The 26,147-nt window shown below is 41.4% G+C and overlaps 1 protein-coding gene and 1 long non-coding RNA gene across 2 annotated transcripts; one reads left to right on the plus strand and one right to left on the minus strand.

Annotated features, from left to right (window-relative positions):
• Window positions 1-26,147, minus strand: LOC144261011 (carbonic anhydrase 3-like). The gene is made up of 7 exons (XM_077810066.1): window positions 25,988-26,147; window positions 25,206-25,403; window positions 12,891-13,009; window positions 10,432-10,524; window positions 5,933-5,998; window positions 5,018-5,173; window positions 1-1,134 (listed from the first exon to the last, which is right to left on the minus strand). Exons 1-7 carry the CDS (start codon window positions 26,028-26,030, stop codon window positions 1,015-1,017), a joined length of 795 nt encoding a protein of 264 aa, XP_077666192.1. The 5' UTR covers window positions 26,031-26,147; the 3' UTR covers window positions 1-1,014.
• Window positions 22,240-23,948, plus strand: LOC144261012 (uncharacterized). Its single transcript, XR_013345116.1, has 2 exons — window positions 22,240-22,594; window positions 22,893-23,948. It is a non-coding gene; the product is annotated as an uncharacterized LOC144261012 (long non-coding RNA).

The raw sequence follows: 26,147 nt of genomic DNA on the forward strand, positions 1-26,147 counted from the left end.
TCTTATTTAAGAGTATTTATTCGTGTTGGTTGTCCTCAGACAGAAGTGGTGCTGTTACTTTAATTGCAGTCATGCAGTCCTGTTTCATTGCTTTTGCTACCATAAGATGAGTTCAACAGCAAAGGAGGAGAACATAGCAGTCAATTGCTTTTAGATATTCAATTAAATTCTGGTCTCAGATACTTGCACACAAATGTCAGTGACATCAGGCTCAAATGCATATATGCATGAGGATAAAATTTGGCCTTGAGACATATAAGTAAAATGTTATAGTATTAAAAATGGAAGTGAAATAACACTCAGGATGCTAAAGGGCTTTCTACAGAATCTATCCAGTTTCATCCATCAAGAAGGCCTACAAATTCTCTACTCTTAGTTTGATCTAACACCTGGATTTCAATTTTCAAAATAAAATTGTACAATATTAACCTTTCAGTTTGTTAAAATCTTAACTTGCTTTAATTATCTATGGGAATTTAGTGAGTCTTTGTACTCTCAACAGTTCTATATGAATACAAAGGCCAAAACTCTGCCCTCAGTTACACACAGGAGTTCCCACTGGATTATATTAGTACAACTGATAATAGAATTTGACCATATTGCCCATTTTAAATTCAGATGACATTGTTTCTTAGTTGGAAACCTCTATGGTCTTGAAAAAGGTGAGCACTAAAGAACATAAGGATAGTGGGAAAATGCCTTTTCTAGCCATTGGTAATTATACCATTTTTCTCCCTTAGAAATATACATAAAAATACTACTGCTAAAGCTAACACAGTTGTTATTGAGATCCAAACACAGATTCCACATTTTCACGTTAAGGTTAGAGTTTGCCTCACGTAATTTTTGACCTCTCAAAATTAGATTAATTGATCCACGACATTTCATTACTCAGCATTTCAGAATCAGAAACAGATCTGCCTCCAGAGGAAGAGCAGTAGAGAGCACAAAGCTAACTAGGCTTTGAGATGTAGGAATTTCCTCACTCGAAGATACCCAATTTTAGTACAGATTTTATTGGAAAGAGGCTTTCACCACCCTTCCTTTCACAGGCTGAGGAGGGCGCCAGTTATCCACCATTGGGCGAGCAGGTTCTGTCTCAGCATTGATGGAAAGGCTACGAAGCTTTGCCATCTGCAAGAAAGCAAAATTAAAATGTCAACATGGAATCCACTTATGGGTAAATTCAGGGCATAAGGCCTAGACCAACAAGCTGGGCCAACCACTGGGTGTTGGGGAGGAATCTCCCTACAAAGTCACAGGAGCCACTGCATGGAGACTACTGCAGCCTAATGGCTGGAATAGCCTCTGGGGATCCTTACACAGTCAATCTCTATAGCAGAGGATCCTCTGAGCATGCCTGGCCTCTTTATGCCCCATCTCCACACATCCTCGCACTGAGGAGCTCTGTGGTGCGCAATGGATAGGCAGCCCTTGTGTGCCCCTTGTGCTGTAGCACTGCAGTGGAAATTACCCTTCATGATCAGGGAGGCAGAGTAAGAGTATAAAGGATGACAGAAATCATGGTGACAGCTTGCCTGCAGAGTATTTAGTTAATATTTTCAAAAGGCAGTGAAAAGTTCATCAGCTGGATTTTTAATCTGAAACATAATAACAAATGCATCATGGGCCTCATGGCTCACTGTATCCTGTGTTCAGAATGTAAGGCTGTCTTTTAAGCTGGCAAAAAAGCAAGAGTGGTTTAACAAGGTTTTGTTCCAATGAAGGAATGTAATTCTATTTTAGAGAACAGAGGTATGTGTTTTGCATTCCATGAGAAATCTGCCCAGCCCAGCCTGTGCCACTTCCCACAGTTCCCATTGGCCAGAAACAGTGAACCGCGGCCCCTGAGTACCTGCGGACGCTCAGGTAAACAAAGTGTCTCGCGGCTTGCCTGGGGCTTACCTTGCACTAGCCGCGAACCAAGTTTGGGAACCATTTAATGGGATAAAATAGCCTGGGGACCCATTGCCTAGATACTACAGCAAAACTATATAAATATTGACTGTAGATAGATGGACAGACAGACAGATACAGTGGATAAATCCAGTTCCACGTCTGTATTCTCCAGCTCAGTCTTGCCGCCAGGCTCAATGTGATGGGGTGCAGGGAGCACTGGTTTGCAGAGTACTATGACATGCAAGGGGTGTGGACCACCTATGCAGGGGCCCCAAATCCTAGCCCCTCCCTTTCAGCACAAGAACTGCACCATTTTGTCCTAGCAATAGAGCTCTCAGCGGTTGCGAGGGATGTGTCAGGATTTGGTCCCTTGTGAGAAGCCCTTAGGGCTGGATTTTCCAACAAATCCTTTGCTTCAATAACAAGCTGAGGCACAGGCTATATCCTGCTGTGGTACAGTAGGAAGACCCGGTACTAGTGGCAGCAATATTGTTAAGTAGGATGCTGCCTCCTGCAATGCTTTGGATGGGTTAGGAGCAGGACCTTCAGTTTGTTTCTTTTCTGCTGAAAAAATTAAAAATCCAGGGTTAACCTCTCTTTCTGTGATGCCATAAGCTGCATTTTCCAAGTGCTCTTCAGGACTTGATAACGTTCTCTTGCTCTGCAGCCAGAGGGCCCTACTTCCAAAGGAACTCGCTCCTGCTGTACCTCCCCCGCCACATTGGAGTGCACCAATGGGTGTTTGTATGTGCATTTTCTGTAAAGTTCCATGCATGCCAGGAGTGTTGTAGAAATAATATAATAACAAAGAGTGGACTGGGTAATGGCTCACAGCCTAATGCGTATGGAGTGAGCACATCTTTCCAGGTGCACCAGTTGCACACTGGACAATTCGGCCCTCAGTGTCCCAGCCATACAGAAGGAGAACAATCTTGGCCACTCTGTCAAAGGGATTAGCACTTACAACATTACTGTCAGCAAGTCTGAATGTTAGCAGGCTTCTAGGATTAGAGATCTTTAAGGGTCTGATCCTGTGAACTTCTCTCAGGTGCTGGTCACTTATACTGTCAGCTCTTTGGGGCAGGGATTTTCATTTTGTTCAGTGTTAGTACTGCGCCCAGCACAGTGGGGCCTTGGTCCAAGACTGGGGCTCGTTGGCATGACTACAAATATTACTACTAATAATTCTGTCTGTAAAACAGCATAACCCCAAATAAGCAACAAAGCATGGCTACAAGTACTAATTATCCACGTTTTGAAATGATCAGACTCTCTGGATGAACCGATCAAGGTGCTCCCTTGCAGGTTACACACAGACCCTGCTGGCTACTGGGAGAACAATTAATGCCATGCCTAAAACCTGCTACTGGCACTATTTAGAAAGAAGAGCGTTGTCTGAATACAGCAGTGATCAGAAACACATCAGATGGAGTTGGCTCAATGATTCAGCACATAGTTGTTGCATTCTAAATGAATTTCACACTAAGATCGACCCTTAAAGTGGGGGAAGAAGAGAAAGTTGATATTTTTATTGCTGATGCAACACAGAGCTGTTCACTAATAGCTATGCCTTCATCGGAGTTCCAAATAAATGTAATGTAAATACCTGAGTCAGTAATGAGGCTCTAACCAAACTTGTGTTGTTGAGCCAGGAAAGCTGACCAGAGCCAATTTACATTTTGCATGCAAGGAGAAGCTCTCAAATATCTAATACCTTTATATTTTGGTATAAATAGGGAAAAATAGGGAAGTGACCTCCAGATCAGCTCTGTATTTGAATGAGCTATGAAAATGCAGCGATGAGCTATGTTAATATAGTCATGCAGGAGCTTATGTTAGCTTTTACCTTTGGGACTAAGGTTCAAGTCAGCCCCTCAGTTCTCGCAATCTCACTGTACTCCGCTTAGTCTATTTTTCGTATAATAAGCAGCCACAGAAGTATCAGGTCAGAATTTGGAAATCAAATTGTTGTGTGATATGCTAATACCAACCAGAATCTATATGCAGTGTCAAAGATGCCGGCACTGGCTTATTGTACCATATTAAAAAAGCACCTTGAGATTCTAGGATGAGAAGTTATACCTGAAAGGGGGTTCCAAAGAGGCTGGATCTAGACTGTTCTCAGTGGTAGTAGATGACAGAACAAGGAGTAACGGTCTCAAGTTGCAGTCTGGGAGGTTTAGGTTGGATATTAGGAAAAACTATTTCACTAGGAGGGTGGTGAAGCACTGGAATGCGTTACCTAGGGAGGTGGTGGAATCGCCTTCGTTAGAGGTTTTTAAGGTCAGGCTTGACAAAGCCCTGGCTGGGATGATTTAGTGGGGGATTGGTCCTGCTTTGAGCAGGGGGTTGGACTAGATGACCTCCTGAGTCCCTTCCAACCCTGATATTCTATTCTATGATTCTCAGTTCCTATGTGAAGTAATGTGTGCGTGTCACATCCAGCTCCATCTTCTACACTAATGGGTTAAAGTAAGGAGAGAGCAGACAGAGAGGAAAGGGAGAGCTACCACTCCTCCTTGGCCAATGTGGTGAGAACTCCCTTGTACCCTGCCTACAATCAGATCACCTCCACATAGCCCCAAACTCTCACATTCACTTCCTAGTCACCCACTGCCTCCCTGTGAGCACCCCCATCCCCCAGCCTGATTTATGAAACTCTATGGTGTCTGGTGACCTGAACCCTCCCACTGACATGGCGTAGGAAGCCAAAAGGAGGAACAAACAATTTTCCAAATGAGGAAGACAGCTAGGGATTTCAGTCTCTGCTGCCACCTGCTGGCACTAGAATTATATAGAGACTGGGATGTGGGGCTCGTGGGCTGGGTGGCTATATTTGGTGGCAGGCCCAGGGAAACCTGGAGTCCTATGCAGCAATTTTCAGAGTTCCAATGGTGTTCCTAATGAAGCCAACTGAGTAGTTTCTAATAGAAGGGCCCAATCCTGAAATTCAGCTTTCACTCTGTTTTAACTCAGTCTTTATTCATGCAATTTCCCACTGATTCCAGTGGGAGTTTTCCTTATTGAAAGAGTAAGGGCAGGATGATGTGTAAATAAATAATCTCAAATTGTGAAAGAACAATGATAATAGGCAGGTTAATGTCCAGCTGAAGTTTACCTGGTCTGGGCTGACTTCAATAGGCTCCCTCAGAAGAATCCAGGTAATGCACTCTTCACAAGGAGGTGTAGTGAAGGAGCCATGGTAGGTCCAATAGTCCCGAGATTTAGGGAAAAGAATTGATGGATCAAAGTTTGGAAAAGGAGCCTCTTTCCCCTTAAATAAACAAAACAGAAATCTCTTTAATAACACTAATGGAGACACCGAGCTTGCTTAAAAAGAGAGTCGAGTTTCCATGGAAAAATTAATGAAATGTCCAATATCATGTAAGAGGCTGACCTCCTCCTTTCAAACATTTGCCCTGTAACTTACTTTTCTAGAAATGACCACTAGTCCGAGGCTGAGATTTCCCAAAGAAATAAAATAAGATGCACTTTATCAAAGAGTCCACTGATGTAACTAAGTATTGTAACTTCTCAGAAACTCTTGTCACCATAATGTACTGTTACCTAACAATTGTGACTAACAAGGAGTCTGGTGGCACCTTAAAGATTAACAGATTTATTTGGGCATAAGCTTTCTGATACTGTAATTCTTATGCAAACTAAGATCCCTTCTGTGGGAGTTCTGTCTATATAAGCCCTTAGGTAATTAATTAATTTGAAAAACAGTTTAGGATAGGATTTGCAATGATATTTGTGCTGATATCAGTGAGGGCTGCCTGGCAACCGTGTATTTAGGGGCTGATGGAAAGCCCATTGAAGTCAATGGGGGACCTTAGAGAAGTGAGAGGAGGAATTATATTTCTCCTTAAAGAAGAGAAGATATTCTGGGCCATAGTCACCAGAATGCTCTGGCTGCTATGTGTTGCTGGAACAATGCAAAGCAGCCAGAGCAGACTAGCAAATCTGGCCTTCTGGTTCTTGCTACTGAAGCTACCCAGTTAACTTAATAAAATAAAAACTATTTTGTTACCTTTGTCTTAATATTATCTATTTCTTCAAGAATTCTCTTCATCTCTGGTTTGGGAGTTTTTCCAACCTGTAATGCAGAAAGCATAAATTGAACAGTAGATATGCCAGCTGAATTTGTTTTCCTTCAAATCTCACAACTGCATGAAAAATGCTACTTGACCCATCCCTCTGCCAATTAACATTCTCTGACCATTTTGTACTGAAAAACAACAAAACATTACTCCTGATGGAGGGAAAAAACACCCAGAATAATATAAGAATAAATTACTTGATTTTTCATTACAGTAGTGTTTGCTAAAACTACCTACAAAGCTCAGTCATGCTCCAGTTGAAGTGGCTAGTATAATTCCCACTGATTTGAGTGGGGACAGGGTGGGATGCAAAAGAAGAAATTCTGATGATTAGAACTAAATTAGTTTCACATCTCACACAATTTTTACTTATAACAAAGAGAAAATGTATAGTTTCTTTAGCATATATATATATACAAGTTGGTGGTAATTTTCCTACCAAATGCATGCTTTAGCCCTTATGCAGTAGCCTGACTTTAGTAAAGAATAAAACTACATGCTAAACTGAGTACGCAGGGAAAATAGAAATGGAAAGCTGATATCTTTGCAAAGGATCTGATCTCACGTAAAGAAGTGTAAAGAAATACTACATTATGCCTTCTGATACTTCAGAAGAGGATAGCAGCAGAGTCTAACACTAAAGAAGCTTCTCATCTCTGGAAGAATGGGTTATAACATGGTTCATGTCACCAGTAATGTAAATTTGCTCTTCTTAAACTACCTCCTCTTGGGCCTTGTTCTGCAGGCTTCACATAAACCAAACATCCATTGAAGTATAGCATCAGAGAAGACACCATGACTCACTCTAGTATCACTAGAACTGAATGAAATATCTTCAGTGAATTGCTGAATAGTTTTGACTGAACTGAAAAACTCAAAATGTTTTGATAGCACCAAAATGAAATACTGAAAAGCGTCTCAGCCTTCTCATATGTGAGCGTTGCTGATGGTCGGACTCAAGGTGCATTTCCAGAGATGTGTGGAGAACTGCACACGGTACTACTACTACCTCTGCTAATAACCAATGCTCATTCTCACCACGGGCACTGAAAGCCAAATGAGAAAGAAAAATCATGACAGACGTAAAATATCTGAGGAATTTTCACTACTCAACTACTATTCAACCCACTAGTTATTTCTACACTGCAATGTAAGCCCAGTGTTAGCAGAATTCTAGTTAGCAGACCCTGGGATTGTTAACGTAGGTCTTGAGCATCTACACTCATTTGTAACCCCAGGACAGGAATTGTTGAACTCTGGGTCTCAACCTGGAGCTCCAGTGTCTACACTGCATCATGTGGATACGAGTCCAACCACACATATTCCAGACTTCCCAGCGCCTTCCCAAAATGTGGCCACTCTGGTCCTTTGTTTGTGGTGCAGTGTGGGAAAACTTGACTGTCCCGAGGACAAAGTCAGCCAGCCATTGGGATTGTGGAATACTTCTGGCAGACTCCCAGAGCACAAGTCCAGTGGGGCTGCATCTACACTGAAAAACAATAGGGCTCGAACTTGGGTCCCACCTTGAATCAGGCTCAGACCCTCCATCCAGGGATCCTGGGTCTGAGCCCTACGTTGGCACAATTTGCATGTAGGGGGATTAGGATTCAGCATGAGTTCAGACCCTGGCTTTATATTGCAGTGTAGACATACCAACTGAGTTTTGCCTGGTTAAAGACAGACTTCAGTAAGGACTTTGAGCTTGTCTCTATTAGTATTAGAGAAGTGCCTAAACCAAAATGCTGGATCTAATTCCAGAATTTGAAGATAGTTTGAATCTGGACCAAATCCAACCTTCATGGTGGGATCCCATTTCTGCATTGGGCTGAATTAGTGTTGTGCCAATATTTAAAAAGGATAAACAGGACAACCCAGGTGATGATAGGCCTGTTAGCCTGGCATTGATCCCGAGCAAAATAATGGAACAGCTGATATGGAACTTGATTAATAAAGACTTAAGGAAATTAATATAATTAAGACCATCAACATGGGTTTATGGAAAATAGATCCTGTCAAACTAGAAATCTTTTTTGATAATATTACAAGTTTGGCTGGTAAAAGTAATGCAGTTGATGTAACATACTTAGACTTCTGCAAGGCATTGAACTTGGTTCCCCATGGGAATTTGATTAAGATACTAAAATGATACAAAATCAACACAGGTTTCAGAGTAACAGCCGTGTTAGTCTGTATTCGCAAAAAGACAGCGTATAATAAATGGATTAAAAGCTGGCTAACTGACAGGTCTCAAAATAAAAAGAAAAGGAGTACTTGTGGCACCTTAGAGACTAACAAATTTATTAGAGCATAAGCTTTCGTGAGCTACAGCTCACTTCATCGGACGCATTCAGTGGAAAATACAATGAGGAGATTTATATACACACAGAACATGAAAAAATGGGTGTTATCATACACACTGTAAGGAGAGTGATCACTTAAGATGAGCTATTACCAGCAGGAGAGCGGGGGAGAGAAAACCTTTTGTAGTGATAATCAAGGTGGGCCATTTCCAGCAGTTAACAGGAAAATCCAAGGAGCAGTTGGGGCGGGGGGAGAAATAAACATGGGGAAATAGTTTTACTTTGTGTAATGACACATCCATTCCCAGGCTAACACGGCTGCTACTCTGAAACCTATCATCAAACAGGTGTATCTCTAGTGGGGTCCTGCAGGGATTCGTTCTTGGCCCCACACTATTTAAAATTTGTATCAATGACCTGGAAGAAAACATAAAATCATCACTGATAAAATTTAGAGTTTGCACAAACACAGGAAGAGTGGAAAATAAAGAAGAGGACAGGTCACTGATAAAGAGTAATCTGGATCGCTTGCTAAATTGGGCACAAGCAAACAATATCCAAACGAAAAGGAGTACTTGTGGCACCTTAGAGACTAACCAATTTATTTGAGCATGAGCTTTCGTGAGCTACAGCTAGTGAGCTCATGAAAGCTCATGCTCAAATAAATTGGTTAGTCTCTAAGGTGCCACAAGTACTCCTTTTCTTTTTGCGAAGACAGACTAACACGGCTGTTACTCTAATATCCAAATGCAAAGTCATACATCTAGAAACAAAGAATGTAGGCCATGTTTACAGACCTCTAACCTGAGAAATATTTGTGGGGCATGGCTGATAATCAGCTAAACAAGAGGGTGACTCTCTGACCAAAAGGGCTAATGCAATCCTTTAATGCATAAACAGAACGATCTCACGTAGTCAAAGGGAGGTTATATTACCTCTGTATTTAGCACTCGTGAGACTGCTGCTAGAATACTGTGTCTGGTATTCACAATTCAAGAAGGTTGTCGATGAATTAAAGAGGGTTCAGAGAAAAGCCACAAGAATGATTAAAGGATTGGAAAACTTGCTTTATAGTGGTAGATCCAAGGAGCTCAATCTATTTAGTTTAACAAACAGAAAATGAAGGGGTGACTTGATTATAGACTTCAAGTGTCTACATGAGGAACAAATATTTGAGAATGGGATCCTCAGTCTAGCAGACAAAGGCACAACAAGTTTGAATGGTTGGAAGTTGAAGCTAGAGAAAATCAGACTACAAATAATAAGGCATACATTTTTAACAGTGAAGGTGATTAACCATTGAAACAATTTAGCAAAGGTTGTGGCAAATTCTTCATCACAGGCAATTTTAAAATCTCGATTAGATTTTTTCCCTAAAATATATGTTCTAGTTCGAACAGGAATTATTTCAGGGACGTTCTCTGGCCTATGTTACAAAGGAGGCGAGACTACATAATCACAGTGGTCCCTTCTAGGCTTAGAATCTATGACTAAAACTTTGGACCTGAACAGTGAGAAAGTTTTTCTCATGATCCCTATATAAACTTAATGAGAAATCATTGTGTATATTGCTGAGGTAGGATGAAAAGCTCTGTTGATGGGGGTGGCTGTGGGACAGGCTGCCATGAACAGTGGAAGAAGTGACCCTGGTTTTTGTCAGGGTAAGATTAAGGCAGATTCTTTGAGAGAGATCTCTGTCATGGAAATCATTCAGTGAGTAACACTGCACAGCTGATTGCTACTGAGCAGATACCTGCCATTGATACGGCACCCAGAGAGGAGGAGAAAATGCAACCTGGGTTCCCTCACTCCCCATCAAAACATAGTCTCAGTGTTGTGGATGTAGCAACAGGTACAGACAGCAGATAAAATGACTCCTATTCAGGTACATGTATGACACACACTACTGAATGTTAGGGATGGTGCTAAAAGTCTGTTTTATGGGTGTGAGTGCAATAAATTTCTATGGATCCAGGCCTATCCTAATCCCAATGTATGCATCATTCTGAATATTATTCTCTAATGAGATATATGGCTGAGAAGTAAGTACAACAGGAACTTTTTTTCCTGCAATTAGCAGAAGAATACAGGTATGCAACAGTATAAAGAATGAACACTTCCAAACTTACTTTCAGAAAAATGCCCACAACAGCCACGCCATCAGGTTGTTTCAAAGCTTCAGCAAAATTACTATATTTCGGATTCCAGTGTACCATATGAAGCTTGAACCAAAGAAATGTAAATGTTACAAATACTGTTATGCAATAAAATGCCATCACAGGCCAGGTCCTGCATTCCTTGTGCATCCTGCTGAAAGAGTTTTGAATGCACAGGGAATGCAGAACTTGGCCTCCAAATGAAAATATGTATAAATATGTCCTATTGCTTCTACAGCTCTTCCACATGCTTGTGTTTTTTGCAACAACTGCTTGTCAACTACTTTGGTTTTAAATGAAGCATAAAAATACAAAACTTGCTTGAAATTAATCAAATAACGTAATAGAGGAGATGCTTACAAATGCATGTAACATGCACACATGCAATGCAGAAGTTATTCATTGATGTGTTTAATCTCAATTGTATTTTCAGGTTAAAGAAATTCTTTTAAAAAACTGAACTATATTTGTGCTTTATAAACCATGGTTCTGCTGTTCTTGCTCTACTCTCCATCCCACTCCCCTGACCTGGTAGTGAATGGACCAGGTGACCCTGTGGTTCTTTCTCATCTCTACTGTCTACAATACTAAATGTTCAGGAAATTTTTCATAATGTTTTATTTATTCTTCCAGAGGACTGCTATCTATTTATTTAGCTTCTAATCACATGGCCATCACCATGGTATCTGAATATATGCAGAATCTGGACATATCTTCATATAATACGAATGTGGTATAACTTCATTCACAATGAGATTATCCAGCAGTTTCATTAAATTTAGCTAATGTACACTCATATTTTAAAAAATAGCACTCTTCCTGAATGCGGCATATAATATATTGCTCTTTATTTACTCCTCTGTTGTTACGCGCATTGTTGTTTAGGATAAAAGCAACATGGCCCACAGCCTCCACTTGTATTCTAGCAAAGCATTATTCACTCCATATATTGTTTCTCCTCTGTATAAAGGCCTAGGGGTTAAATCTTAGTCCCACAAACAAAGGCAAAGTAAAAAGACTTTTCTTGATGGAACTACAAACAGAGGTTTGGGGGACAGAATGCTCCCACTCAATCCACTAGTAGAAACTGGGATACCCATGGAGCTGGACCATGGTAGATGCTACTAGGCAAAGGGAGGAAAGAGGAAAATCACCCACAGCCCCCACACAAAGTTTTGGGCCAGGGCATCTCTGATATGCATCTTGTCTGCCAGCATTTCTTCTGGATGGGAGTTGGTGCAAAGCCATGGTATATCTCTGTACAGTAGGTACATGTGACATGTACGGGCTTGCAGAGTTGGGAGGAACACTAGCAGGCTGCTGCACGGCTCCTGATAGAGAGAAAACATGGTGTTTCCATGGTAGTTTGAAATTTACACTTGCTCCCATGTAGGATGTGCAAAGAAGGCAGAATTTGTTATTAATTTATTGCTATCAGAGCTTAAGCCCACACCGAATACACACTGGGTCAAACTCAGCCATTAACTACAGAGAGTTTGGCCCATAGTAGTTTGTGCGTTTACATCAAAAAAGCAGCAAATATTTATTTAAAACAATTCTTGACAATACAATGATAGATTTTTAAAAACAGATATTTAAAATCTAGAGCAGTGTTTCCCAAACTTGGGATGCTGCTTGTTCAGCGAAAGCCCCTGGCAGGCCAGGCTGGTTTGTTTACCTGCCACGTCCGCAGGTTCGGCCGATCGCGGCTCCCACCGCTGCAGGCCAATGGGGGCTGTGGGAAGCAGCACGGGCTGAGGGACGTATCGGCCGGCGTCGCTTCCTGCAGCCCCCATTGGCCTGCAGCGGTAAACTGCAGCCAGTGGGAGCCACGATCGGCCAAACCTGCGGACGCGGCAGGTAGACAAAATGGCCCGGCCCGCCAAGGGCTTTCCCTGAACAAGCGGTGTCCCAAGGTTGGGAAACACTGCTCTAAAGGATATTCTCAAACACAACAGTTTTAAACTAATTGAAATGTCCTTGTAATAACCTTTTTCCCCACACTGGTAATGCATGTGAAAAAAATAAATCCTGGGACTTTATTTTTATAAATAATTAATTATATACAAAAAACTCTTAATGACCAATAAAACCAGCAAAAATGATATTATAATAAGTTTGAGAAAAAATAAAATAATGCAACCAAAGTTGTGTTTGCTGCAAAAAGATCTCACTGAAAATGGTGAATTTAAGGTTTGGGCATATTTACAAAAATTTATAGTTTTGGTAGGGGGCAGGCAGGGGAGTTGTATTTTTGTTATGAAAAGCTGTGTTTGTTGGCAGAAATGATTCACCCCAGGTCACATTTTTGAATAGTCACAGCTATAACATAGTTCATACAAAATCAATAAATACAAATAAATACTTGAAAAGGAAGCGGTTAGTGTTGCCCAATTGCCCAGTACGCTAGTATATAGAAAAACTGGTCCCACCTCTGCTGCACATTTCACTCCATCTACAATGTGCTCAGAGCCATGGTCATCAGAAGAACCCCAATGAAAGTGAAACTGCCGCAGCCTGTAGGGTCCTGGGAGTGGTCCACCTCGCAGCACTGCAATTGACAATCCACATTAACATTAGGTACAGACCTTTTCAAAGAAGCTTTGATTCAAAGTATAAGCGTATACAATTACCACAGAGGAGTCCAACATTTTGAAGGTGTTGAGCACCTACAGCAATTCCAGCTGATTTCAGTGGGAGTTGAGGGCACTCAGCACCTTGCATGATTAGGCCTGTATCTACCTATCACTGGGCTATATAGCACTATTTGATTTCAGAGCTATAGAAATTACCATGAATCAGGGTAAAACCACAGAATGGGATGCCAGTTGTAGAACACATCCCATTCCCCGCACGGCAGAATGTATGACAGTTTGGGGAGGATGGGTGCTCAGGATGGCTCACCATTCACCAGTGAATGTCCTGTTATGGAATTCACAATTTTATGCTGAGGATTTAATGGGAATCTCTGTGAAACTGGCCTAGAGGGGCCACGCAGTACTACACCTACCCTACTAGTGCCATAAGCACTAGTGCTTATGGCACTAGTAGGGTAGGTGTAGTACTAAAGTGCTACAAGCCCTGCCTATGATCCAGTACTGTCACTGCTTTTTAAACTATGTTGCAAGCAATGTTTGCAGTGTAGTCTGTTATCTCTAGGGAAAGGTCTATTTCCTGAAGAAAGAGCAGAAGACAAAGGTAAAAACAGATGAGCTAAAAAGTGGTTACTGAGCATTCAGACAAACCTTATTCTCTGAAAAAGTTCAGTATGTGTAATACCCGTGGCAACATTGCCACCAGCAGGGCCATAATAATGAGTCATTATTCCAAGCAATAGGAAGGTTTTACATTGTAAACCACAAAGAACAAGGTAAGTGTATTTTATGATAGCATCATGAATTACACACTTTCTGACTATTAGCTTAGGACTGATCCTTGCAGGCTCTGAGCATCCTCAATAGCCATTGACTTTCATGGAAGTTGCTCAAACAGTTTCAGCAAGGGATCCACACATCATGTGATTGGGTCCATATGGTAAAGGCATACCAGGTAAAGACAATTACATTCCTGGATCTGAAAAGACCAGGAGTAAGTCCATGCCCAGCTCTTTTCTGAAATGACCTAGAAAGAAAGTATCTGAAGGATACAGAAGAAGGCCATCTTCCTTTCACGTGGTCTCTCAGACATGTAATACTGTAGGCAGTTTGTCAGTGGGATCAGTAGCAGCTGTCAAGGTTACCAATTCTCCACTAAAACAGATTTATAAAACCAGTAATCCTGTTTGAAGGTCAATGGGGTGCAACCTTGATTTTTTAAGGGCAGGTACTCCACTTCCACCAGTGTATCCTGCCCCGCCAGTATCAACCCCCCATCTCTGCACGTTTCTGTATAAAATGGCGTCCTCCATGTGGCGTGACTTTGCATATACAATGCATGTGAGGTCAAAAGTGTGGGAACACTGTTCACACACTTTTCTGCCCCACTACCTTACGTTGTTTTCACTTGTGAGTGATCACCAATCATTGGTAATCCTTTCACCAGGTGAGGCTGTAAAACCTGATGCCAAAAAACTCATTGCTTCTCTCAACTGTAAATAGGGCTTAACTTGACCATAACTGATTTTGAACCAGAAAGACTATACTCTCAATGAGGGGAAAGGCTTTTTCTTTTATGTTTGTTTAGAAATATGGTACAAACACACAAAAGCACATAATGAGGGTATAAACAGACTCTTTATTTATAGACGGTCTCTGATGTAAATACCTCTCTTCCATATTCTAATTAGGTAAAAATTGATGAAATCTATAAGACATACCTTTCTCAAACACTTGGTCCAAATTCCAAGGGCTAAAAAATAAAGATGAAGTCCACAGAGGAGATATGGCTCAAAAGTAATAAAAAAATCATCTTTATTTTGTTTCAGCTTGTGGACTGGAACAAAATTATTTGAAACTGTCCTCTTCTTGAAGAGGGAGAAATGAAAGGGGTAAGGTTTACTTTCACTCAGAAAGGATGAGAGGATTAAGTACAATGCATGTGACCAAACGTTGGGAAAGAAGCATATACACATCTCTCTTGATATAGTATTTGGGGATGTGGGGGAAATGATATGCTACTATTCCCCTCAAACAGAATTTCCTATTATTAAAATCAAAGGCAACTTGTTTTTATACATATGGAATAATGCCACATTATTTCAGTTTTCTAGTACTTGAGATTCAAAACTGCCAAGCTGAATATGTTCACATATGAAGGTCTCCAGTAATATTTTATAAAGGTTCTGCCATCAAACCAGTGAGCTATGGACAATTCTCTGGAGATGTCACATCCCCACTGCTGCTGATGTTCCTCTCTGGGAGTGGGCCCAAAAGGAGACACAGCAAAGTCTGTGGTTTTCTTGACTAGCTTTGATTGCATTAGACCAAACTGGCTTTAAGGGTCCTGCAACTGTAACAAAAAAAGATGTCTACTCAATCCCTTCTATCCAGAGACTTTCCAATGTACTTCTTTAAGCAGGAGGGGACAGAGACTTCTGAATTCTATCATCCATGATCAGATGAAGCAGAACAGGAGAACAAGCCTCCTGTGTCATAGATCTCCAAGACTGAAGAAATTCACAACCTTTGAGATATTGCTTCTTCAAAGGTGCCTTCATTTTTAGGAAATGCAATTCTACCCCTCTGATGGACAAATACAACAGTAGGAGATATGGCAGTTTTGCAGATGAGTTTCTGATATTCCATTTGAATTTGTCCACAGAGGCTATGCGATTTAGTAAAACATTTGCATCCCCCACAATATTTATATTTAAGCTGTATTGATTTGGTTTGGGAGGTCAGCATTCCGAATTCTCTGGTCCTACTTACTTCAGGGAAAACAGAGGCAACAGTACATATTTTGGCAGTGCTAGTAAAGGTCCCTTCTGACTATATCTAGTTAATAAGACAATATCACAAGGGTGTTTTTACCTTCTGTGTTTGATTTTGCCCACAAAACAAAATCCCTATTTTAGGTTATGTCGGTTGCACTTTTCCCACCTGAAAGCAAGAATGGGATGGCATGCACCTGAAATCCTCCAGAATGCAATGATTCCCTGGCAGCAGGTATCTGATCATGGAGAATCCTTAACTTTTTGGAGTACTGGAATGTGGGGGAAACAGGTGGAGAAGTTCTGTGCCTGTCCAAGGAATGGAGAATGCATGCTTCCTATATTTTTGCATTGGAATCTTCAGAATCTCAAAGTTTTGTGTCTCCCATAGATGGGGAATGTTTCAGGGTCCAATGGTGCTTCCTTCCAAAGACAGGATTTACCACCACATTCTCTGACCCTGGAATACGTTGAGCAGTTAAAGTTTCCAGATTTTATTTCCAGATTTTATGGATGGTGGTCATCCATGCTGATCCAGTTTCTACTATTTCTAAGTAATAGACCAGTCATTCTTCTCTGACGGTCAGCCTACAATGAGCTGGGCTGCTCCCTTTTATACGGAAGCAGCAGTTGGAGCATGCCCAGCAAGGGCGAGGAGGCATGGCTTCCTCTGCCCAGAGTGTGGGGTTAACCCCTTCTTTTCCAGTGCAGGGCAAGTACACCCCACCACACTAGAGTAATAGCTCTACGTTTATATATAAAATGGGGTCCCCCTGCACTGGATTAAAGCTGAACTATAATTTTAGCCTGCCTGTTGTCTATCACAGCATTAATAGGAGAAGATTGAACCTTTTCCAAGTTCAAACACAAAACCCTAGTATTCCTGCGTTTGATAATGTCTGCTTTGGTTTTTGAAAAGAATCTCTGCAAGTAAATGTAGAGTGGTTGCATTTAAAGGACTCTGCCAGTTTCAATCTCTTATCCTGTAAGTCAGTAAGAAAACTCTGCTTACCCTTCCCAGATCTCACATCTCCCAGTTGGTGAATAGTCTTGCCTTGAGATGGAGCAGATAAGTGAAAGCTGAAAATTCTTTTACAGGCTGGATACTCTTGGTCTTCTTCCTGCTTGTCTTGAGGTTGACTATCCCAGCCAAAGAGCTGACGGTGTCTCCTCTGTTCTTAAACTTCACTATTACTATGCCTTAGGAACACTGCATGGTCCAATTAGGGACCACAAGTGGTTTGGGCGGCACTTTTCCTACCCATGAGGTCTCTAATATTTACTCTACATGGGCACTATTAACCCAGCAGTGAGTCTGGCCTGCTAGTTGGGCTAACGTAATGGAGCCTCCTCTTCCAAGAGAATGTCCCACTTTCCCATCATCTGTGCTAGCTCTGGGCAATGTCATATTGAATGCAAGGACAGCTGGGAACCCACAATATTCCTCTGCACCTCAGTGCACATAATGCACACAATTCCTTTGTCCCTAAGCTTTGAATTTATTTTGTCCTAATGGGAAACACTTTTCTGGGAAATTAAAATTGGACAAAAGCCTCAGCTAAACTGAGGGTCTCCGAACAGTCTAGATTGAAATCCCAACAATATCTCTCAGCTTCTTTTAATGGTCTCTGAGCTGGGATTGCAGAAAATGGCAAGCAAAGGCTTAATAATGTAGCTCACAGGCTTTCTCTTGATGTTTTGGTGTCCAGCATTTCTGTTGGTGGAGATGTCCACTTCAAGAGTGTCTTGCCCTCTTTAAGCAGCTGAGTGTTTGGCCTTATGTATCAGTTTTGGATTCTGGGAATTTCCCACAGTCCATTCTTCAGGAAGTAACATTTTAGCCACATTATTTAGCCTCAGGTTTGCTGTTGCTGGGCTCAAGCAACAGGGACTAAGCCATTTGGGTGCATCTCTCTAGGGGTGAAACAGCCCAGGAGGGTTCAGTGGGGAAAGTATTTGCAGCATTTTGGTTCTGAGAGGACCCTTGTGAAAACAAGCTCTCATCCCATTGGTCAGTGACTGGTTCTTACTCTGTATATTTGTAAACTGCCTAGCACAGTACGGCCCTGATCTTGGATATGGCCTTTGGGCACCACAGGAATAAATATTCAATGAATCAGAGAAGACAGTCCAAGATACTTCCTGAGATTTAGTGTTTGCAGCACCTATTTAAAAGATGCCTCTGTCACAATGTGGGGCCTGTAACTGGGTGTGCAGAGATAGACGCCTGATAGAGTGGCCTGCACTCCTCATGGTTATCCATCATGGAATTGTTTTCTGACTAGCAAGAGGCTGAGCTTGGATCAAAACAGTGCAGTTTTTCAGTTTTCAGTGAAGTCAGTGAGGCAGGCATAGCCACTGAAGGTCAATGCTGCGCACGCGGATGCAACTAAGGTGAGCAGAGACTCCTCCATGCGGCTTGTCTCACTGAGGGTCAGGTGACAAAAATCAGTTTGGCACAGAAGGTCAGCGCTGTTTATAGACATAAGGAGGGTTTGTCCTTGCAAACATGTCTTAAAACACTCACCTGTTGCCTGATCTACAAGGCCAGGTGATAACCCACAGGGGAACATAATGGGGCATTATTCCCTGAGATAGAAAATGTTGCTTTACAAGAAAACAAAGAGACAATATCGTGAGCAAATGTTACAGCTCATTATGTCAATGATACATTATAAAATCCATAAATAAATAAGCAATTGCTCAACAGAAGATATCAGTATATCCACAGTCATTGTGGCTAATTAAGTCAGGTAAGCACTTTTCTGAAAGGTCTTCAACACATGGTTACATTGTTGACATTTTAAAATGGAATTCTCTATCTAAATAACTGTTAAAAGGAGAAGATAACACTCAAAAGAAATAAGGGGTTTATTTGTATGTGAATTTGGTGTTCTTTAGGAACAAATGGCACTGTCTATACAGAAGAATAAAGAGTGGGCCTCTCATACCATTTTCCAGCATACATCAATCCTGACTTACTACACAAACCACCCTAGTATTTCAATTCTGGGCCTGTTTTGAACAGACACTGGTATAAAATAAGCTCCCAAATTCATTTTCATGTTTGACCTAAATGAAGAATGCAGCCCATGACTCCAGAGGCAGAAAGCTGATAACCCAAACCACTATCGCAGTTCCAGAAGACTGGGTCTGAAGAGCACTGAAGTTCTGACCTCCAACAATATCATAAAGGTTCAAAGTTAACATTAATACAATTCTTAAATCCTCTTGTGCATAAGCACTGCTGGTCTCAAATTAATGCTAAATACCAGACATGCTGGAAGATCTAGGGATAAAAGATGTGCCAAGCACAAAGTGAAAGGCTTAACTTTGCTGTTTGTCTTTAGTTGGTATGTGCCATATCCACTGGCATACATAAGGCAGGCATTGTACTGGGCTTTAGCTATGTAATTCTTGTAAGTCTTATTGACTTCAGTAATACATAAATAAATCATCATAAATAATTTGCAGTTAGATAAAGCCTTTTATAGAAGAATCTCAAAGTGTTATGCAAAGATAAATAAGTATTTACCTGTAATTACTGTAATTACTAGGAACCCTACTCATGCACCTGGCTAAGCACTGTACAAACACAGAACAAAAAGATGGTCCCTGCCCCCAAGGAGCTTTCAATCTAAGTATGACAAGAGACAACAGATAGATGCAGACAGATGGGGGAATACAAGGAAACCATGAGACAATATTGGTGATAGACAGTGGTGTCAGCGTACCAGCAGACTAACCGGCATCAAGTTTTTGGTACTCATCACATCAAAGAAGAGTTTGGAGGAGTGTTTTGAAGGTGGATAATGAATTAGCTTTGCAAATGTTTATGGGGAGCGCCTCTTAAGCATGAGGGGCAGCATGGGAGAAAGTATGAAGGTGCTTGTTTAAAAACTAAACAAGAGGGACATGGAGGCTGGTGTCTCAGCCATTTGGTAGCAAGTATCGACAGCTTGATAGTGAAAGAGAGATAATAGGTGTGGTTAGATATCGATAGATGTTTGGCTGTGTGTGTGTGTTCCCTCTGTGTGCTGCCCCAGCCCTGCGCAGACAGCTGGCACGGCAGACCTTGAGCGAACCTCTCAATGACCACAAGATCCGTTAAGGGATGAAGGCACCCGGCCAGGTTTATTGTCAATGAAGTACAGTACTACTATCCCACAGATTCTACCAAACCACTAATACATGTATGCCCATAATAATGGACCAGCTCAGTGAATGGCGGAACTTTCCATTCCTCCTTAGGCCAGACAAAGATACTCCCTCTGAGATACATCTTTATATCCCAATACAAACAAGTTAGTATTGTCCCTCTAACATAGTTACTCTAGTTACTGCCCCCTGACGTGACTACTTATCATCTTGTACATGTTGGTTTTATCAAAACATTTCTATTACATACTGGCATCCTGACCTTATCAGTGTGTTCCTGTTATCCTTGGGGAATGTTTTTGTACCATACTTGATATTGGGATGTTTTGATACCACTTGATATCCGTATGTGTTTGTGTGAGTACTCTGTGACTAGCACTTCTTAGGAGTGTGTATTTCTGCAATATCAGCCCTGTTCTTGCCAGATTCTGTGAGCAGGTCCTGCCTCATACCAGGCACCTGATACAAGGGTTTATGTCTCAGGCTCTCTTCCTACTACAATAGGTACAGTGGGATTAGGTCATGAAAGGTCTTGAAAGTTAAGACAACAAGATTGTCTTAATGAGATAGAGAAGGGGGAGCCAGTGAAAGGATACAAAGAGAGGGGAGACATGATTAAAGCAACCGTCTAGGAAAACAATCTTTGCTGCAGCATTCTGAATGGATATGAGTAGGGCAAGAGTGCATTTGTAAAGGCCAGAGAGAAGAATGTTGCAGTAATCGATACATGAGATGATGAGAGCTTGGATGAGTGTTTTAGCTGTGTGGATGGATAAGAAAGACTGTATCTTAGAGATGTTATGCAGGAAGAACTGGCAAGATTTAGACCTAGCCTGGATGTGAAGACCTAGTCAGAGGTCTGAATCAAAGATGAAGCCCAGGTTATGTGTCTGAATGGCTGGCAAGATGATGATGTTGTCTACACTGATTGAGAAAGGAGGTAATAGGGAATGGGGGTGGGGGGGAGATTAGTAGCTCTGTTTTAGCCATGTTGAGTTTGAGCTAACGAATATGAATTCATGAGTTGTTAGAGAGACAGGCCAAGATTTTCGTCTGGTCAGGAGAAGGGAAGAAGATCTGTGAGTCATCGGCATAGAGATGGAAGTTGAATTGATGTTTATTGATGAGATTAACTGTGGATAAGATGTAGAAGGAGAAGAGAAGAGGACCAAGGACATAGGCCAGTGGAACACCCACCAAAAATTGGAAAGCAGATAAGAAGGATCCTCTGAAGGACCCCTATTTCACTTTTACCTATGGGGAAACTGAGACAAAGGCTAAATGACTTACCTAAAGTCAGACATCAAATCAGTGGCAGAGCTGGAAAGTCTTCTAGCACAGTTTCCTAGTTAACAACAGACAATGCTGTCTTCCTGTAATGTGAGGTATAGGTCTAGAGTAGAGTGCAGAACTTAAAAAGAATATTTTTGGATTTTTGGTTCTCTCTAACTTACAGATGGCTTTGTGGAACACTCTAAATTTAAGTAGGATTAGACCAAAATAAAAGCCATGCTTAGGCTAGACATTTTTTCCAGTTAAAAGCAGAGTTCTTAATTATTATTTGTCCTCATTGTTTCTATCTCAGAAGCTAACAAATGAACATTTATTCATCAAAAGTTCATAAATAAAATGTTCTTTGTGAAATGCGTGCATATACAATTTTTACTTTAAAATTCAGTTATCAGGTTTATGCATGGACTACTTCCAAAGAGAAACATGCCTATGAAAGGCTGTAATGCGGCAGAAGAAGGTCCTGCATGAACACAGGGGAGGTTTGCAGGAAAGTGTGTCTGAACTGTGCAGCTCCATGCTCTTCTTCTGCAGCTGACAGAAAGTCAACAGCAGGAGGGTGGGAGTGCAGATGGCCAAAGAATTTGCACATGAGGAGAGACACTGGTGCCTTCTTGGGATACCTCCAACCTTGGAAGAATCAGAGTCTATTTCCAAGAAAATGTATATAACCACTGCTGGAATACCATGTCCAGTTCTGGTGTCCACAGTTCAAGAAGGATGTTGATAAATTGGAGAGGGTTCAAAGAAGAGGACTCAGAGAATGATTAAAGGATTAGCAAAAATGCCTTACAATGATAGACTCCAGGAGCTAAATTATTAAGATTAACAAACAGAAGGTTAAGGAGTGACTTGATCACAGTCTGTATGTACCTACATGGGAAACAAATACTTGATAATGGGCTCTTCAATCTAGTAGAGAAAGGTATAACATGATCCAATGGCTGGGAGTTGAAGCTAAACAAATTCAGATTGGAAATAAGGTGTAAATTGTAACAGTGAGGATAATTAACTATTGGAGCAATTTATGAATGATCCTGGTGGAGTCTCCCTCACTGACAATTTTTAAATCCAGACTGGATGTTTTTCTAAAAGATCTGCTCTAGGAATTATTTTGGGGATGTTCTATAGCCCATGATATACAACATGTAAGACTAGATGATCACAGTGGGCCCTTCTGGCCTAGGAATCTAGTTAATCTATCAGTACTACTGGACACGCATCTTCCACAGCTGCCTGTCTCTAGCAGTTTGGGCTTTTAAGAAGCTGCTCAGAAACTGGAATGTTAGAAGTATTGCTGGCAGAGATGGCATAATGCAGGTGAGGTGCTAAAAGATGCATCATAAATGCACTTTATTACATGTCTCTGCGATGTATTGCATGGTCCTGAAATGTATACCATAGATAGCTCCATCACATACCACTTATGTGTGGCTATAAATGGTCATAGATATAGGCATGGTCATATTTGCTGGAAACTTTAAGAAAATGGAATAATATCTAAATGTTGTTATTTGAATTTATTTATAGTGTAAATATCATATTATTATTTTGGGCAAAAATCCTGAAGTCTTCATTTATTATTGTTGTTATTTAACATTTATATATTGTGCCATAGGTGTGTGTGGTAATTTACAGAGAGAATGAAGACCCAACTCCTGCTCTAAGGAACTCAGAATGGAGGCTGAAGTCAATGGGAATAAGGACATCAGGATCTGTCCCATTATTAATATCTGCATCTGCAAACACAGAACTGATAAGAAGAGACAGAGCAGTATGAAAACATTTTTCTGCCTCTACCGTATTATAAAGTTCACCTTCTTTCACCAGTCACTTTTTCTCTCTCAGATCAGAATCAATCACTTAGTGAGCAGTTAATCTGAGCAAAATTCAGACTGTCCCAAACATTTCTGCACTTCATGGCACCAAGTGTGGCATCAATGCTATATATTGATTTTGGTTAGGCATTTCATATTTTACCTAAGGTTATTGTTAATTATTATTAATAGTATTTATTTGTATGACAGTATTGCCTATGGACTTCAGTAATGGATCAAGGCCTGGCAGTACTAGACACTGTACAAATACATAAATAAAGAGCCCTGAAGAGTTTGTAATCCAAATATGAAATGAGAGACAATAACAAGTGGATGCAACATATGGATCGGAAGCAAAAGGAAAAATGAGACAAACATGATCAGCATGATCAGCAGTAGTTATGGAGATCTTTCAATATACTCCAGCTACAGCTCTTTAATGATGTAACTTGATGTGGTTTATCAAGAATAGAATTCCAATGCAAATGCCACCAAAATTAATCTAATGCAAATAAATAAATAACATATTAGAAAGAAATGCTAAGTGATCTTAGGGAAGTAGATTTGTTTTCTATTTTGCGAGAGAACGAATCAAAATCCGGCAACTATTCCCAGTCTTTTGTGTGTTTCTGTTTTGTTTTTTTTTATTTTATTGGATAACTCAGCTTGTACATATTTTGACTTTGGATTTGTTTTCATTAACCCATCAAAAATGAACGAAAATCAAAATTAAGATGCACACACTTAAATATTCAAGAACATTGAGTCTATTAGCAAAATTACTCTTACAAATTATGACTATCCCTACTAACAATGCAGCAGTAATAGTTGAAGTTTCCTGTGTAGTTTAGAAATAACACCATATGTTGTGTTTTTTGACTGGTCTTTCACTACATAAAATGTACACATTTGTTTTTCCTTGCTGTAGCTTGGCACTGCACATATTACAAATATATGCCAAAATCCTGCAGACCTTACACACAAGTACAAAGACTGTAGCCTTGGGTCCAAATATTGTATATCTTTTCCAAATTTGCTTGAGGCATCTTGGCAATTATTGCTAGTCTGCATTCAGGATTATGCACTAAAAGCTTTGCAAAGATGGAAGCAAGTTTAGAATCATTTGATTTCTAGAGATGCAAGAATTAGAGTTGCAATATTATTCATCTGATTTCCTTTTTAATGCAGTAGTGAAGAAATTTCACAGCTTCTTGCCAGTTACTTTTTCCTAGGAAGTGCAGCCAACAGTATCAGTATGAAATTTCAGTGGTTAAGTCAACAGATGCTAAATACTTCTAGCACTTGCTAAGCAGCATCGGTATATTTAGTCAAAATGTCTAGCCATTCTAACCCTTAAGAGCCACATAGTAAATACGCAGCATAGTGCATGCATTTGTGAAGTGTAGGTGGACAGGTTAATAAGAGTAATGATAACAGAGTTAATGTTTGCTTTAAAGAAGCTCATTTTAAGCTGAAATTTCTCAGCCTTTTGTACCTGAGGTCTCATTTAGCAGAAATATTAGAGGCCTAATCCTAGTCAAAAATCTCATTAATGTCAATGGGAGCTTTGTTTGAGCAAGGACAGCAGGATTTGGGGTTTATCTATATAGCTACATTGCTTTATCCAAAATAGTATGATTACACTTTTCAGAAATGATACCTTGCTTTTACATAGGTATTCCAGCTGTGTACCTCAAAGCCTTTTGGGTAAAATTCACTCCTCTCACAGAAAGCCTGAGGATTTGAGCTCCGTGTAGGTGGAGTGCAGTGTGACTGGGAAGGTGAAATCCATCCTCCAGCCCAGGGCCAAGATTGCATGTCTGCTGCAGCCTCTCCCTCCATCCCTCCCCCACCATGTGAGACTGCACCTGGGGGCTGCAATAGCAGTCACAGTCTCCCTGCCAGAGTTGTGTTGAGTACTGGGGCAACTGGATCCTCTCAAATGCATATCATGGTCTATCCCCATTCCATCCCTAATGTGGCCTTCTGTGCTGGTGTGTGCAGGGCCAAATCCTTCAGCAGTAATAAATAAAGCAGAGCATAGATTGTCTTCCAAGCATTTTCCAACCATTAACTAATTCAGAATAACTTCTTAAGATAAAACTAAAACTAACCTGATCTATCAAAGGTGTCATCAAACACAACTCTGCAGGTTCTCCCATTGTTCAGTATGGTCTTCGCTGCACCGGGATCATAACCAACAAACCAAGGGGGTAAAGAGGGGTCATGCTGGACCTCTTTGGAATTGATTTCAATAGGTGACTGGTGGTCTCCTTTGGCAATAGGGTAATATTTGTGCCAGTGCTCAGGTCCTAGGAAGAAATGCAAAGGAATGACATGAAAATCGCTTCCATTTAGGCATAAAGTTGACATCTGTTTAATACAAATACAATCAATGTTACACTTTATTCATACATCGCCTCACAGCTGTGCCATTCACTGTGGATTTTCCCCCTCCTTTTGGTTTTCAGACAGAGGCATTTGAACCATTGCGCGTGACTCCTTTTAAGAAACTGGTTTTGCAGGTGAATATGCTGCTGAGCCACAGGCCCGCCCAGCCCCGTCCCACCCGCCCAGCCGGGGAGCTGGAGTCAGCCGCCTGGACCGCCGCGCTCCAGGAGCTGTCCAAGATCCACTTTCCGGGTGAGGGTGGAGATCGGACGGGGAACGTGGGTTGAGCTGGCGGTAAAGTTGTGCCCAGACTTATTATCATGGCAGCAGAAGTTGCAGGAGCCGGGAGCCAGCCCCCAGCCAGCCCGCCCCAGTCTCAGCCCTTACAGCGTCTGCCAGAGCGGCGGTGCCGGACAGATGCGCGGACAGCGGAGCCCGGGCTGGCCGCGAGCGCTGCAGGCTCCCGCCCGGGGAGGCTGCGGGGCTCGCGCTGCCCCTCACTCACCGTTGTCACTGTCATAGCCCCACTGACAGGATTGCTGGGCCATGCTCTCGGCGCGGGGTCTCCGCACTCTGTGCCCGGGCTGCTCCGGCCGGCTCCGCCAGGGGCTTTTATAGGCTCCCGCCAACTCCGAGCCCCCGTTGAGGCCGGTCGGGGGGGAGAG

The sequence above is a fragment of the Eretmochelys imbricata genome, chromosome 2 (genome assembly GCF_965152235.1).
Source record: "Eretmochelys imbricata isolate rEreImb1 chromosome 2, rEreImb1.hap1, whole genome shotgun sequence".
Taxonomy (NCBI): Eukaryota; Metazoa; Chordata; order Testudines; family Cheloniidae; genus Eretmochelys; species Eretmochelys imbricata.

Bases quoted from the DNA above. Each gene is read 5' to 3' on its own strand.
- LOC144261011 (XM_077810066.1), bottom strand. From the start codon at position 26,030: ATGGCCCAGCAATCCTGTCAGTGGGGCTATGACAGTGACAACG. The intron at 25,404-25,987 runs GTGAGTGAGGGG...ATTTCTTCCTAG, and splicing joins GGGCTATGACAGTGACAACG to GACCTGAGCACTGGCACAAA. The intron at 13,010-25,205 runs GTTAGTTTTAGT...TGTCAATTGCAG, and splicing joins TGACACCTTTGATAGATCAG to TGCTGCGAGGTGGACCACTC.